Below are 12,500 nucleotides of genomic sequence, written 5' to 3' on the forward strand. Positions count from 1 at the left end.
TCTAACCAGGTGTGTGTGTGTGTGTGTGTGTGTGTGTGTGGTCCTTTCAGTTCAATGTTCTTCTGACTCTTCTGGCCATAGCTGCTATCGGGATCGGAGTGATCACTTACACCCAGAGAGTCGAGGTGAGCCGGAATGAAGAACTGATGAAATCTGATCAGACAGGATTCTTCCTCCAGTCGGTGACGTTTTGTGTTTCTTTGATGTTCAGGTCGGGCAGCGTATCGCAGAGTTTTACAGCAGCCTGTACGCTCTGTACGTGACCAACGGAGACCCCGTCATCCGAGTGACTCTCACGTTCATCCAAGAGATGGTAACAACAAACTCTTCTCAGTTTGACAATCAGAGAAGTTTAATGCTAAAGTGTTCTGGACTTGATGAACCGCCGTCGATGGGACTCCAGCGCCCCCTGCAGGATCAGAATCACTCAGGCTTCGTCTGCTTTTTTTTTTGGCACGGTTGATTTTAAAAGCTAATGCTAGCGATCTTTATTCTGCTCGTATCTTCACACTGCATGTAAATTGACCTGAAATGAGCGTGATCTAGAAACACAGTTAAGCAGTGAGTACAGTATGTTATTCTTCTTTTCTCTAGTCCCTCAATTAAACAACTTTTATACACGAGGGGAGGAGTCAGCCGGCCGTCCGGACGATGTAAACAAAGTGAAGATAGGACTCTGAAAACTCTGAAAACATCACAGACAGTGGGACTCGGGTGTTACACCCATTGTAGACAGTCATGACTCACAGAGTTATTTTCAGAGGAGATACTTGATTTATACATTTAAGTTTGATATACGTATAAAGACTTTAAGAAATCTTCTCTGATGCCTCAAACGACCCCTCTTCAAAAACCCTGAACTGTCCCTTTAATGTCCTCCTCTCTCGTAGCTTCACTGCTGTGGAGTGACGGGGGTCCCGCTGGTCGAGACTCTGAAGTGCCCCAAACCAGCCTCCACCACCGAGCACCTCATCATGCCTGTAGGTCGATGCATTTGTCCCGTTAAGAAAAAAGACTCGGTATCTTTGTGACGAGTCACTAACAGTTTGTCCTCTCCGTCCTGCAGAACTGTCCTCAGGTCATCAGCTCACAGTTCGACAGTCAAGCTCCGCTGATGCTCGGGATCTTTGTGGGAACTGGATCCCTGCTGGTAGGAAACTGTTCCAACACGCTGCACATTTCTACACTTTGAGAAAACATGTGAAAGAGCCGACAGACAAACGGACACCAGCCGGAGCAGAGGAGGAAACTCAGTGTTCAACACGACACTGCTTTAGCATGTTAGCCTGTTAGCTGTTAGCCTGTTAGCTGTTTGAAGAAGCTGAAAAGGATTAACAGTGAAGTCGATTTGTTAACGGACAAACTGAAACTAGCATCTCTATTCTCAGAGGTATCAGAGGAGCTTCCTTTACTGATAACCAACCTTCCTGTTGAGGCAAGCAACCAATCAGAGTACTCTGTCCAAACGATGCAGGCTCCGCCCCCTTTCTGAATGAATGGCAGTAAATGGAAGAGATAACCTTTTGTCCACCTCACCTGGTGTTTTTTTTTTTTTTTGCGCTGGCTGTGTCCTCGAAAGCGCTTTAAGCGTTTGAGAATTAAAGCGCTGCACGTGAGTGTTGTCTCCTTGGCAACAGTATCTTTAAAAAGACGCCGCTGAATGACCGACAAACGAGCCCACACTGATCAGAGGAGTTATATAGAAACACTTTCTCAGGGGTCGTATTCAGCCGAATGGGGGCGTGGTCGCTCTGGTGAACGGGACGTGGCGTTCGACTGCTCTCATCAGATAATCAAACGTTCACCAGCGTCGCCTTGATTCACCAGAACGTTTTTGAGAACCACGCCCGACCCTGCAGGGACTCTGCGTCTGATCTGAAGTCTGTTTTGTTGTTCATGTGTTAGTCCATGTTGTAATGTGTGTCCTCACTAACTCTCCTCCCTCCGCCTCTCTTTAATGTTCTTCTTCTTCTTCTTCTTCTGTTTCTCTTCGGGGTCATGAAGGTCGTAGCTCTGATTTGCAGCTCCACTCTCAGATCAAAGATCACTCAGACCTCCTCCACCTCTCAGTACATCATCCTGACTCAGTCCTCTCCCGTGCAGCTGGCTAACCCTCCACCCTCACAGCAGCAGGACTTTTTCTCCGTCTCGTACCCCGACCCCGACCAGGAGCCCGTGGTCTTCACCCCCCTCACTGTGGCTTCTCTGACTCAGGCTTAGTCCTCTCCCCTCTGTCCTGATCTTAGTCTGTAAGAGCACGCCATGACGCGTTCATGTGTTCAGCTTCTCTCTGCATGGATGGAGGGTCCTGCTTTCTGTGAAGGAAAGATCCAACCTGAAAGACCCCAACAAGACCCTAAAGACCTCACCAAGACCCCAACATGACCCGAAAGACCCCAACAAGACCCTAAAGACCTCACCAAGACCCCAACATGACCCGAAAGACCCCAACAAGACCCTAAAGACCTCACCAAGACCCCAACATGACCCGAAAGACCCCAACAAGACCCTCAAGACCCCAAAGACCTCACCAAGACCCTAAAGACCCCAACACGACCCTAAAGACCCCAACAAGACCTCAACATGACCCTCAAGACCCCAAAGACCCCAACAAGACCCTAAAGACCTCACCAAGACCCTAAAGACCCCAACACGACCCGAAAGACCCCAACACGACCCCAACAAGACCCTAAAGACCTCAACATGACCCTCAAGACCCCAAAGACCTCACCAAGACCCTAAAGACCCCAACAAGACCCTAAAGACCTCAACATGACCCTCAAGACCCCAAAGACCCCAACAAGACCCTAAAGACCTCACCAAGACCCTAAAGACCCCAACACGACCCCAACAAGACCCTAAAGACCTCAACATGACCCTCAAGACCCCAACACGACCCTAAAGACCTCAACACGACCCTAAAGACCTCACCAAGACCCTCAAGACCCCAACACGACCGTAAAGACCCCAACACGACCCTTAAGACCCCAACAAGACCCCAACAAGACCCTCAAGACCCCAACACGACCCTAAAGACCCCAACAAGACCCTAAAGACCTCAACAAGACCCTAAAGACCTCAACAAGACCCTAAAGACCCCAACACGACCCTAAAGTGCCCTTAAGACCCCAACACCACTATAAAATCCCTTACACGACCCTAAAGACCCCAACACACACGGGGGTCTCTCAGATTGTGAGGGTCTTGGTGCCCCCCTGTGGGGATCTTAAAGGGTTGGATCTTTCTAAAAACACATTTTTCTCTCTGTAGTTCTGATCTGTTGGATCTTAGTGCACGCTTTCATTCAGCGGCTGTGGTTGATCCTGGAGGTGATGCAGCTCTTCCTCCCCCTCCCCCCCCCCCTCTCTCTTCACACGGCAGGTCATCGCTCTGGTGTGCTCCATCGTCCTCCTGAAGCAGCTCCGCACGGTGCAGGAGGAGGTCAAAGCGTCCTACGGGGCCGTGTACTGAGGGCGAGGAGGAGGAGGTCACTCTTCACGAGTCGTCAGGTTCAACCAGAAAACTTGACAGGATAGTGAACCACTGATGTCCCCGCTTTACAGTTTAAAATGTTTTTAAAAACTTTTTTTTTTCCCCGTCCTTTATCGTCACGCTGTGTTGATGAGCGGACCGGCTGTGAAGACGGGAAACAGTCGAGTAGAATCACGTTTGCTGCTTGTAATGACACATTTACTCAATCATTTCTAACCTGACGGGCTGATTATCGGCTCGACATCGAGGGAAACGCGGCGTGTTCAAACAAACTGAAAATCATTCTTCATGTTGTTTGTCTGCTTTGCACTGATCTGTTAATAAAGGTCAACTTTCTTTAAAGAAACGTTTCATGGGTGTTTTTGTTACTCCGTTCTTTATTTCAATCAAAACAAAAACGAGAGCAGCTGAAGAGTTTTTCTTCCCCGTCTCGTCAGGAGGAGTGAGACCTGTGAAGAGAAGAGAGGTGAGCACCGTGATGACAGGAAGGAGCGGGGATCAGGTTTTACCTCTGAGCCCCGTGTAGCAGAAATATCAATTTTAAAAAAATACTTGTCCCCAGGGGGCGATTCAAAGGCACACCGAGCAGTAAAGAGTGCCGGTAGATGAATCATTTTAAACCGAAAATATAAAGTGTCAATTTAAATACAACTTAAAGCTTAAAATACAAAATATAAAAGAGTAGATATAAGTGGACAGTGATCGGACTAACAGATGTAAAGAGAACTATGTGCAGTAAACGAGAAATAAATATATACACACAGAACTATGTGCAAGTAAATCATGTACTGGTGTTGTATTCTGAGTGAGGTCTTTTAATGATCCATGACTCAAACTTAAAGTCAGAGTTGGTAATTTACCAAAACTAGCATGATTTTGAAAGCAGCATTTTCCTCATGCATGCCAAACTAGCCAGCGACAGATCATCTCGACCTCTGTCAGATTAATGTAGTGCTCCCTCTAGAGCAGCAACGCCAACATTCATTTAAAGTCTTTATATGCGATTTTTCACACTTAAATATATAAATCAAGTATCTCCTCTGAAAATAACTCTGTGAGTCATGACTGTCTACAATGGGTGTAACACCCGAGTCCCACTGTCTGTGATGTTTTCAGAGTCCTATCTTCACTTTGTTTACATCGCCCGGACGGCCGGCTGACTCCTCCCCTCGTGTATAAAAGTTGTTTAATTGAGGGACTAGAGAAAAGAAGAATAACATACTGTACTCACTGCTTAACTGTGTTTCTAGATCACGCTCATTTCAGGTAAATTTACATGCAGTGTGAAGATACGAGCAGAATAAAGATCGCTAGCATTAGCATGCTAACACAACAATGCAGCGAGAGTTGTTTTGGTTTCATGCTGGTGCTCAAGGGCGACATCTGCTGGATCAAAAAATAAAATTGCATATAAATCTTTTAATTCTCACTGCCAGGGGGCCAAATGATGTCTCAAATTTAACTCAACATATACCTGTGATCAAATAATATTATGGACATATTTCTGGTTTTCATGGCAGATGTTTCCAATTAATTGATATGTAAAAATTGACCTTAGGGCCACGTTGAGGGTTGATGGGGGGCCGCCAGTTTCCCACCCCTGCTCTAGAGGAATCCTCCAGTAATGCGTTGTACATCGAGCAGTATGTGAACAATGACGTAGGAGGAGTTTGTCTTAAGCCGAGGTTCCTTCACTGGGCGTCATTTTGTCTTTATATAAACAAGAAAAGTTCAACCAACATGTCCTTGAACTAATCGTGCCATACCTGATCGGAGAGTTCTCATCAGGCATCATGAGCTTCAAACAGATGTTCACCTGTCTGATCAACCACCTGCTGGAAGAAAGTTCACAACATTTTTTAAAACAGTCAGGAGCGAAAACAAGCGTGAGCTCAGTCTACGCTTCATCAACACACTGCTCAATGAAAGGTCACGGTGTAACAGAGTCAGTAAGACTTCAGGGACATCGATCTGTCCACGCAGGAAGCACGAGTGATGGTGACAACAGTGACCAATCAGGAGAGGGGGCAAAGCCAGCCTATCAGGTTGCACAGGGAGGCCAGAGCCTGATGGTCCTGCGGAGGCAGAGGCTGTGGGCTCAGGAGCAGAGGGCTCAGGAGTGGGAGGGGTTTGGCTCCATGAGGAGGATATGGGGGGGTGGAAAGGTGGAACGGGGCACTAATGGTAGACCATCACGCTCCCTCAGAGGACAGGTCGATATCCCTGAAGTTGCAACGATTGGATTTCCAATCGTTGGAATTTGGTTTGGTACACTGGCTGCTTTGTAGCTGAAGGCCGCTCAATGAACCTTCTGAGTTAGACTCCACATCACTGACCTCTGAGGGGTCACCAGGAGACGCCGCTGTGTGCTCCATCGCAAAGTCAGGCACCATAAAGATGACATAGGGTCGCCATGAGCAGTCTGAGGGCTCACACAAACAGAACAAAGGTTAAAACTAAAGCCTAATGAAGAAATATATGAAAACAAAAAGATGAATGACTCAAAATGTGTGCTCAAACAGGCTGTTTGGAGATTTTCCCTTCATGACATCACAAAGGACAGTAGCCCCTCCCCCAGGTGGGTGACACGCCCACAGCTAGGTGTTTGTTCTGCCCTCTGAGTCTGCCTTCTCACCGTAAACAATAGGACATGGCGCGAGAAAGACCGAGTACACCCAAGCCCTTCCAGAGAGGGGGCGTGGTCAGACACAGCTCATTTACATATTTAAAGGTACAGACACAGAAACAGCCTGTTCTGAGCAGGGCTGAAATAGAGGGGTTTATAGACATGATCAAATACAGGATCAGAGTGGATTTAGAACAAGAAACTTCACACACATGTTTTGAGGAGCTCTGAGTACAAACAGTCGATGTATGACATGTGACCACAGGGTGAGGTGGAGGGAGCGTACGAGTCAACTTCGAAAGGGTCTGAGAGAAAACACACAGAAGAGATCATTGGTTAAGATGACTGAATATTTTCATACAGGTGTCTTCAGAGTCACAGCTGCAACCTGACCTTAAGTATTTACCTTTGATTTCACCATCTTGACCCTCATCTTCTTCATCAGGATGCTGCTGATTGATATAATGGGAATAAAGGGTACGCAACTGCTGATGCATGCTGGGAGATCCTGCCTGTGCACGAGGAAACAAGCGATCCATCCCGCTGTAGTCGGAGTGCGACGGAGGCAGAGATCCTGCAGGGTGATGCTCCTGGTCGTCTGCAGAGACTCCTAGCTGATCGTAGAGGTGGTGGTTGGAGTAGTAAGGATGTAGGTGGACGTTTGACATTTGCATTGCATGCTGCTGATTGAGATCATGGGAATAAAGGGGATGCAATGGCTGCTGCATGCTGGGAAAATCTGCCTCTCCCAGAGGAAACGAGCGACCCGCTGAAGGCGGAGATCCTGCAGCGTGATGCTCCTGGTCGTCTGAAGACACTTCTGGCTGATTGTAGAGGTGGTGGTTGGAGTAGTAAGGATGAGGGTGGACCTTTTGAACATCATGCATTGGTTCTGTGGGTGGGGTAGGGGTCTGACAGGGTAGACGGTGTGGTGGAGAGGAGGTAGCTTGAAGCAGGGGGGCTAAATCTTGTTCGGATGAAGCTGGCGATTCTCGATCGTGATCGCTGAGCGAACTCTCGGCTCCAGAATACGAGTGGTTGAAGTAATCAGAGTGGAGGTAGAATGGATAAAAGGGGGGGTGGTGGCTGGATGATGACGATGTAGCGGGGTAACTGCGGGGGTCGGGGGCTACCTCTACTTCTTTTACATCATATTCTTCTGCAGGTAAAAGTGGAGTTTTACTCCGTTCTGCGCGTTTATTTCCAAAGTTAATAATTTCATCCGAGTGCGACTTGTCGGTCTGAGGATCCAATTTGTCGGCCAAGTCGTCGGTCTGAGGATCCAAGTCGTCAGTCCGAGGATCCAAGTCGTCGGTCAAGTCGTCGGTCTGAGGATCCAAGTCGATGGTCCGAGGATCCAAGTCGTCGGTCAAGTCGTCGGTCTGAGGATCCAAGTCGTCAGTCCGAGGATCCAAGTCGTCGGTCAAGTCGTCGGTCTGAAGATCTAAGTCGTCGGTCTGAAGATCTAAGTCGATGGTCTGAGGAGTCAAGTCGTTGGTCTGAAGATCTAAGTCGTCGGTCTGAAGATCTAAGTCGTCGGTCTGAAGATCTAAGTCGATGGTCTGAGGAGTCAAGTCGTCGGTCTGAAGATCCAAGTCGTCGGTCTGAGGATCCAAGTCGTCGGTCTGAGGATCCAAGTCGTCGGTCTGAGGATCCAAGTCGTCGTTCTGAGGATCCAAGTCATCGGTCAAGTCGTCGGTCTGAAGATCTAAGTCGATGGTCTGAGGAGTGAAGTCGTCGGTCTGAAGATCTAAGTCGTCGGTCTGAGGATCCAAGTCGTCAGACTGAAGATCTAAGTCGATGGTCTGAGGATCCAAGTCATCGGTCAAGTCGTCAGACTGAAGATCTAAGTCGATGGTCCGAGGATCCAAGTCGTCAGACTGAAGATCTAAGTCGATGGTCCGAGGATCCAAGTCGTCAGACTGAAGATCTAAGTCGATGGTCCGAGGATCCAAGTCGTCAGACTGAAGATCTAAGTCGATGGTCCGAGGATCCAAGTCGTCTACCTTTAAGTTATCAGCAGGAAAAATGCCCGATTCTGAGTTTTGATCGTCTATTTTTGGATTGAGAAGAGACGATTTTTCGGCCTCGCCTCGGTCAGTTTGTGGAAAGTAATAGAAGTAGTGGTCCGGATACGGCGGTGGAGGAAGAGGAGGATGAGCGGTTTCATGTTCGGGGGTTTTATGAGTGAATTCAGGACTTCCTGGAGGAGGTGAAGGAGAAGAGGGAGCCTCAGACAGCTCGACGCTCAGGGATAAATTATGATCAGATGGTTGTTTTGGCACCTCAGGTCCAGGATCGGGGACTTTAGGTTGGCCTGTAAGAGGGATTTTAGGGTGGTGGAAGTAGTGGTAGTACTGACTGAAGGCGTGCTGCTGCATGGGAGGAGCTTCAGCTTGAGGAGTTTCTGAGGAGGCAGAGCGTGCAGCAGGGTGCATCTCTGGCTGCTTTTCTTGCTCCTGCTGCAGATCTGGATGCTCCTTATCGGAGTCCTCCTTATCGGAGTCCTCCTCACGGTCTGCAGCTGGTGGAGAAACATGGACACCAAAACGGTTATAATAATCCCTTAAAGGAGGCGTGTCAGAGTAGAGAGCCTGATGGTCATCGGGAGGCGGAGCCTGTGGGCTGAGTGTGGGCTCAGGAGTGGGAGGGTTTCTGGCACCATGAGGAGGATATGTGTGGTGGTATCTCGGGTGGGGGTAGAAAGGCGGGGCCAGGTAGAAAGGTGGAGCCCATGGCTCTGCCTGCTGCGGGGTCAACGTGGGAGAGACGGGGCAGGCCAGAGTGAACGTCTTCCCTCTGATCTGAAGAGAAATGGTGTGTTTTCCATCCTGAAAGAAAGACTGGCTCTGTCAGGATGTTTAGGAAAAGACGGAGTCAGTATTTAACATGCAACATGATTTTCATTCCATGTTTGCAGCTTGCAATTTGATTAATTTACAGAAAGAAAAAAAATTGATATTGGACTTTAAGAGGAGAATTAGATGATATGCAACACACACACATCTGGTGGACGCCCTGTGTACTTTAGTGTGCTACAGGGACTTAAGTACAGCCGGTTCAATTCACAGACCGCTGACTACGGCTCTCTGACCTGGCTGTTGTTTTTGAACTGAACAGACTATTATTTCTTTTTGACCCAGAAAGACTCACTTTTTAAACTTAACATTAAGGGCCTGGAAAAGGATCATTTTTGTTGATTGTTTTACCACTGGAAGAGAGAGGGACTGAAAATATTTTGTTTTGATCAGAGTTGCTGTTAATATTTTGTGTTTTTCTGTTACCTAATACAAAAATGATTTATTGAAGTGAAGCTGTGTGGCAGTTTGTTATATTCTTATTATTTATAAGGTGGTTCAGTTTAATACTTTTACATCCTTTGTGTTGTTTTTTTTCTTCTTCAATAAGTGTTGTGACTTTAAATAATAAACGAAACAACATATGACCAGGGACAGCCCGGCTGGCACCCCAGAAAACAAAGAAAGATTATATTAAAAGTCTTGCCCACTAAAACCGTAACAACATGATAATGTGATTGAGTCGTCTCCTTCATATTCTGAATCCTACCTTGACAGTGATTCCACATGTAACATATGGAGCGGTGATGATGACCTCAGCATCGTGTCTCTCCACAGTGTAGCCGCACTGCTCGACTAGCGTCACTAAAGGAGTCCACTCTCCTCTGACTGACAGGAAACACATCAGAGGTCACACAGAGACAGAGCATCATCACAGAGTTATTAAAAAAGTACTGTGTGATTTTTACCATCTACTCTCAGCTCCCAAGTGTCAGTCACTCCCTGCAGTTTGACTGTCAGGCTGTAGGGGGAGCAGCAGAGCGAGGACGGAGCTGCGGCCTCTGGCTCCATTTGAGGGGAGGGGCACGACACCCTGACCGGAGTCCCTCTCCACAGCAGAGGCAACACGAAGTGGTCGTCCTACAAAACATTTACATTTTATTCAGTCTTTTTTTTTTTTTTAGGACTGTTGTGATTTTGCTTCAGCACAGGACGGGGAAACTCAACCCTTAAAAAACTTGATACCTGAACAGTCAAAGCAGGAGTCTTAATATTTGGTGGAAATCAGAAAGAAAAAAAAAGCTGAAAAAACTAAATGATCTGAAACTCAGAAAGTCACCCTTAAGTAGAACAAGGAAGTCGGTTTATGTGATAATTTATGTCTCTGTACCTCCTGTATGACGTGGCAGGCGTTGTACTGAGCCATCAGACGGAGATCTTTCCACGAGGCCTGGACGGAGTAACCACACTGAGGGGGCAGCTGGGTCAGCGGCACGGGCGACTCGTTATCTGAGACACAAAAACAACACCACGACTTAAATCTCATTAAGACATAAACGGTCTAAAGTGTCATTTGATGACATAAAAATCAATAAATAACTTCAAAAGAAAAGTAATAAATATGAAGAGTAAACCTCAACATTAAAATCATCTGAGCTATCCAACACAAAGCAAACAATAAAAAAAACTTAAAGGTCCAATCAGTGAGCTGTGTAGAGAGTGAGATGATAAAGGTATCTTACTATCTGATCATTAAGGAAACATGTTGAAGTGCTGGCTTCTCTGACAACAATGCAGCAGCCAGTATGTCCTCCTTCTAACTTTAGATTCTGAATGCTCTGGATTTGTTTGGACCAGAGAGGTAGGCGCTTTTAAGACACGCCCCCACACGGCCGTTTTGGACACCCCTCGGTTTGTCAGATATGAGAGCAGTTATCAGGTCAACAGGTGTTGCAGCGATGGAAGCGGTCAAGAGAAGTGGTTCAGATAGAAGTGATTGTACCCGACCTAAAAAGCCTCTGCATGTTTCTAATAAGCTCCACGAGCAGAAACGTGCTCAAACTAGGATCAATATTGGAGATGCTTTTGAAAAATGGAGAGAGGTTAGAACACAGAAAGGTTTACAGACCCATGCAGAGCTGGATAAACACTGAAGCTTCAGAGTCCACCACATGGTGACCTGTGTGAGCATGGACTCTAGAGAGGAGGGGGGGGGAGACAGCTCTCTATGATGTTTAGAATTTGGACTGCAGTACCCATTTTAAACACTAGAGGTCAGAGTTACATACTGCTCCTTTAAAGACAGTTGTTTAGTTTATATAAAGAATAATGACTGAAAAGTTGCCTATCAACATGAATGTATGGATTTAGACACAAACTGACCCCTGAAGAAGAAGATCAGTAAACTTTTTTGAGGCTTGTTTAAATGGCGGGCCTGTCCTCTGCACAGAGTTACTACCTCAGATTAGCAGGATTCTTTTGTTACAGGAAGAGTTGTGGTGTTACCTCGGTCCAGCAGCAGCTGTGCAGCTCGTCTCCTCCTCACAGTCAGCGTCATCGCCTCCTCTCCACACTCCACCTCAGGCTGCAGGCTCAGCCAGCTCATCTGATGACCTTTAACCCTCTGCTGGACAACCTGAGACTGGACTAGAAAGCAAACAAACCATCTAACAGCTCACAGGAAAAGGTGTCTGATCTGCTGGGTCTTTGTCCTTCAAAGCAGCAGCTTCAGTTAAAGATACAAAAACACATTTTAAACAACATGACACTTTGGTGCTCTGTTTTTTTTTATTTCAAGTACAAAAGGTAATATTTAAGAGTCCGAATCACTCCATGAAACACCTTAGCAGAGAGGGTATTTAGTATTGTGTGGGTTAACTGACAGAAAGCATCATTATTGAGAGAAAAGGGGGGGGGGATTCTGTGAAGAAAAGGAAGTTAACAGAGCTCACATGAAACAGCAGAATCAGACTGGTAGCCTGTGTTGGGGATGTTTGCTTCCAGTTGACCCGTGATGGTGAACTTTCCGCGGGTGGTGGTCTGGATGTTGCCCTCGCTGCAGCCTTCATGTGGAGGTTCAGATGAAGAAAACCTCCACCTCCCTTCAGTTCGCTGCACCGTGTCCCTCTTTCTGGAGCTTTTGTTGCTCATGGTGGGTTTAAATGTCCTTCTTCTTCTTGCGCTTTCAGTCTCTGTCACGTCTCTGTTTTTTTCTTCTTTCTGCCTGGAGTTGAAGCTCAGCAGCTTTCTGAGGCCTCTTGCTGTTAAATCGTTGCTCTCGTCATCATGAAAAGCTAAATGAGATTGAGGTTGTGAGAAATGAGCAGCACACCTGCCTCCTGTAAGTGAAATCATTGTAATGAAGGTATAAACGAGAAGGAAACCGACACAGTATCCTGTTTGTTTTAAATGCATTGTTAGTAAGAGTTTCTCTGTGCGCACTAAAACACTGTGACAGAGGACAGAGGACACGGCTGCACAGCTTTTATACACTTCCTGATGAAACACCGAAACACCTGTTCAGGGATAATTAGACTTAATTACACCGCAGTCAAACCAGCCAAACGCGACTTCAACACAATTAT

General features: G+C 46.8%; 3 protein-coding genes and 1 long non-coding RNA gene across 9 annotated transcripts in view; 2 read left to right on the top strand and 2 right to left on the bottom strand.

The window, feature by feature from the left end:
• Window positions 1-3,521, top strand: part of zgc:65811 (uncharacterized protein LOC393524 homolog) — an 8,028-nt gene extending 4,507 nt beyond the window's left edge. Inside the window, exons 4-9 of one of the 3 annotated variants that reach the window (XM_061027218.1) lie at window positions 51-125; window positions 212-313; window positions 891-980; window positions 1,067-1,150; window positions 2,005-2,249; window positions 3,382-3,521. In XM_061027218.1, the coding sequence (XP_060883201.1) occupies window positions 51-125; window positions 212-313; window positions 891-980; window positions 1,067-1,150; window positions 2,005-2,220 (567 nt within the window). In that variant the 3' untranslated portion in view covers window positions 2,221-2,249; window positions 3,382-3,521. Of the gene's footprint in view, window positions 1-50; window positions 126-211; window positions 314-890; window positions 981-1,066; window positions 1,151-2,004; window positions 2,359-3,381 lie in introns of those variants that run through there. The other 2 variants (XM_061027219.1, XM_061027217.1) reach the window with 2 other exon arrangements.
• Window positions 2,226-2,933, bottom strand: LOC132954620 (uncharacterized). 3 transcript variants are annotated; one of them, XR_009665794.1, is made up of 4 exons: window positions 2,858-2,926; window positions 2,718-2,758; window positions 2,547-2,577; window positions 2,226-2,364 (listed from the first exon to the last, which is right to left on the bottom strand). It is a non-coding gene; the product is annotated as an uncharacterized LOC132954620 (long non-coding RNA). The 3 variants fall into 3 exon arrangements; XR_009665792.1 differs by having other exon boundaries at window positions 2,718-2,766; window positions 2,847-2,923; XR_009665793.1 differs by lacking the exon at window positions 2,718-2,758 and having other exon boundaries at window positions 2,858-2,933.
• LOC132954617 (cell division protein ZipA-like) lies at window positions 2,254-3,270 on the top strand. 2 transcript variants are annotated; one of them, XM_061027224.1, is made up of 4 exons: window positions 2,254-2,364; window positions 2,547-2,577; window positions 2,887-3,043; window positions 3,093-3,270. In XM_061027224.1, exons 1-4 carry the CDS (start codon window positions 2,263-2,265, stop codon window positions 3,268-3,270), a joined length of 468 nt encoding a protein of 155 aa, XP_060883207.1. In that variant the 5' UTR covers window positions 2,254-2,262. The 2 variants fall into 2 exon arrangements, with proteins under 2 accessions (XP_060883207.1, XP_060883208.1); XM_061027225.1 differs by lacking the exon at window positions 2,254-2,364 and having other exon boundaries at window positions 2,469-2,577.
• Window positions 3,522-3,851: 330 nt separating the features above from the next.
• LOC132954475 (uncharacterized) lies at window positions 3,852-12,392 on the bottom strand. Its single transcript, XM_061027029.1, has 12 exons — window positions 11,868-12,392; window positions 11,422-11,562; window positions 10,307-10,425; window positions 9,885-10,056; window positions 9,686-9,804; window positions 7,582-8,949; window positions 6,955-7,494; window positions 6,525-6,744; window positions 6,331-6,423; window positions 5,829-5,914; window positions 5,259-5,324; window positions 3,852-3,941 (listed from the first exon to the last, which is right to left on the bottom strand). The coding sequence occupies exons 1-11, from the start codon at window positions 12,328-12,330 to the stop codon at window positions 5,277-5,279; spliced, it is 3,369 nt and encodes a 1,122-aa protein (XP_060883012.1). The 5' UTR covers window positions 12,331-12,392; the 3' UTR covers window positions 3,852-3,941; window positions 5,259-5,276.
• Window positions 12,393-12,500: the final 108 nt, after the last annotated feature.

The sequence above is a fragment of the Labrus mixtus genome, chromosome 20, assembly GCF_963584025.1.
Source record: "Labrus mixtus chromosome 20, fLabMix1.1, whole genome shotgun sequence".
Taxonomy (NCBI): domain Eukaryota; kingdom Metazoa; phylum Chordata; class Actinopteri; order Labriformes; family Labridae; genus Labrus; species Labrus mixtus.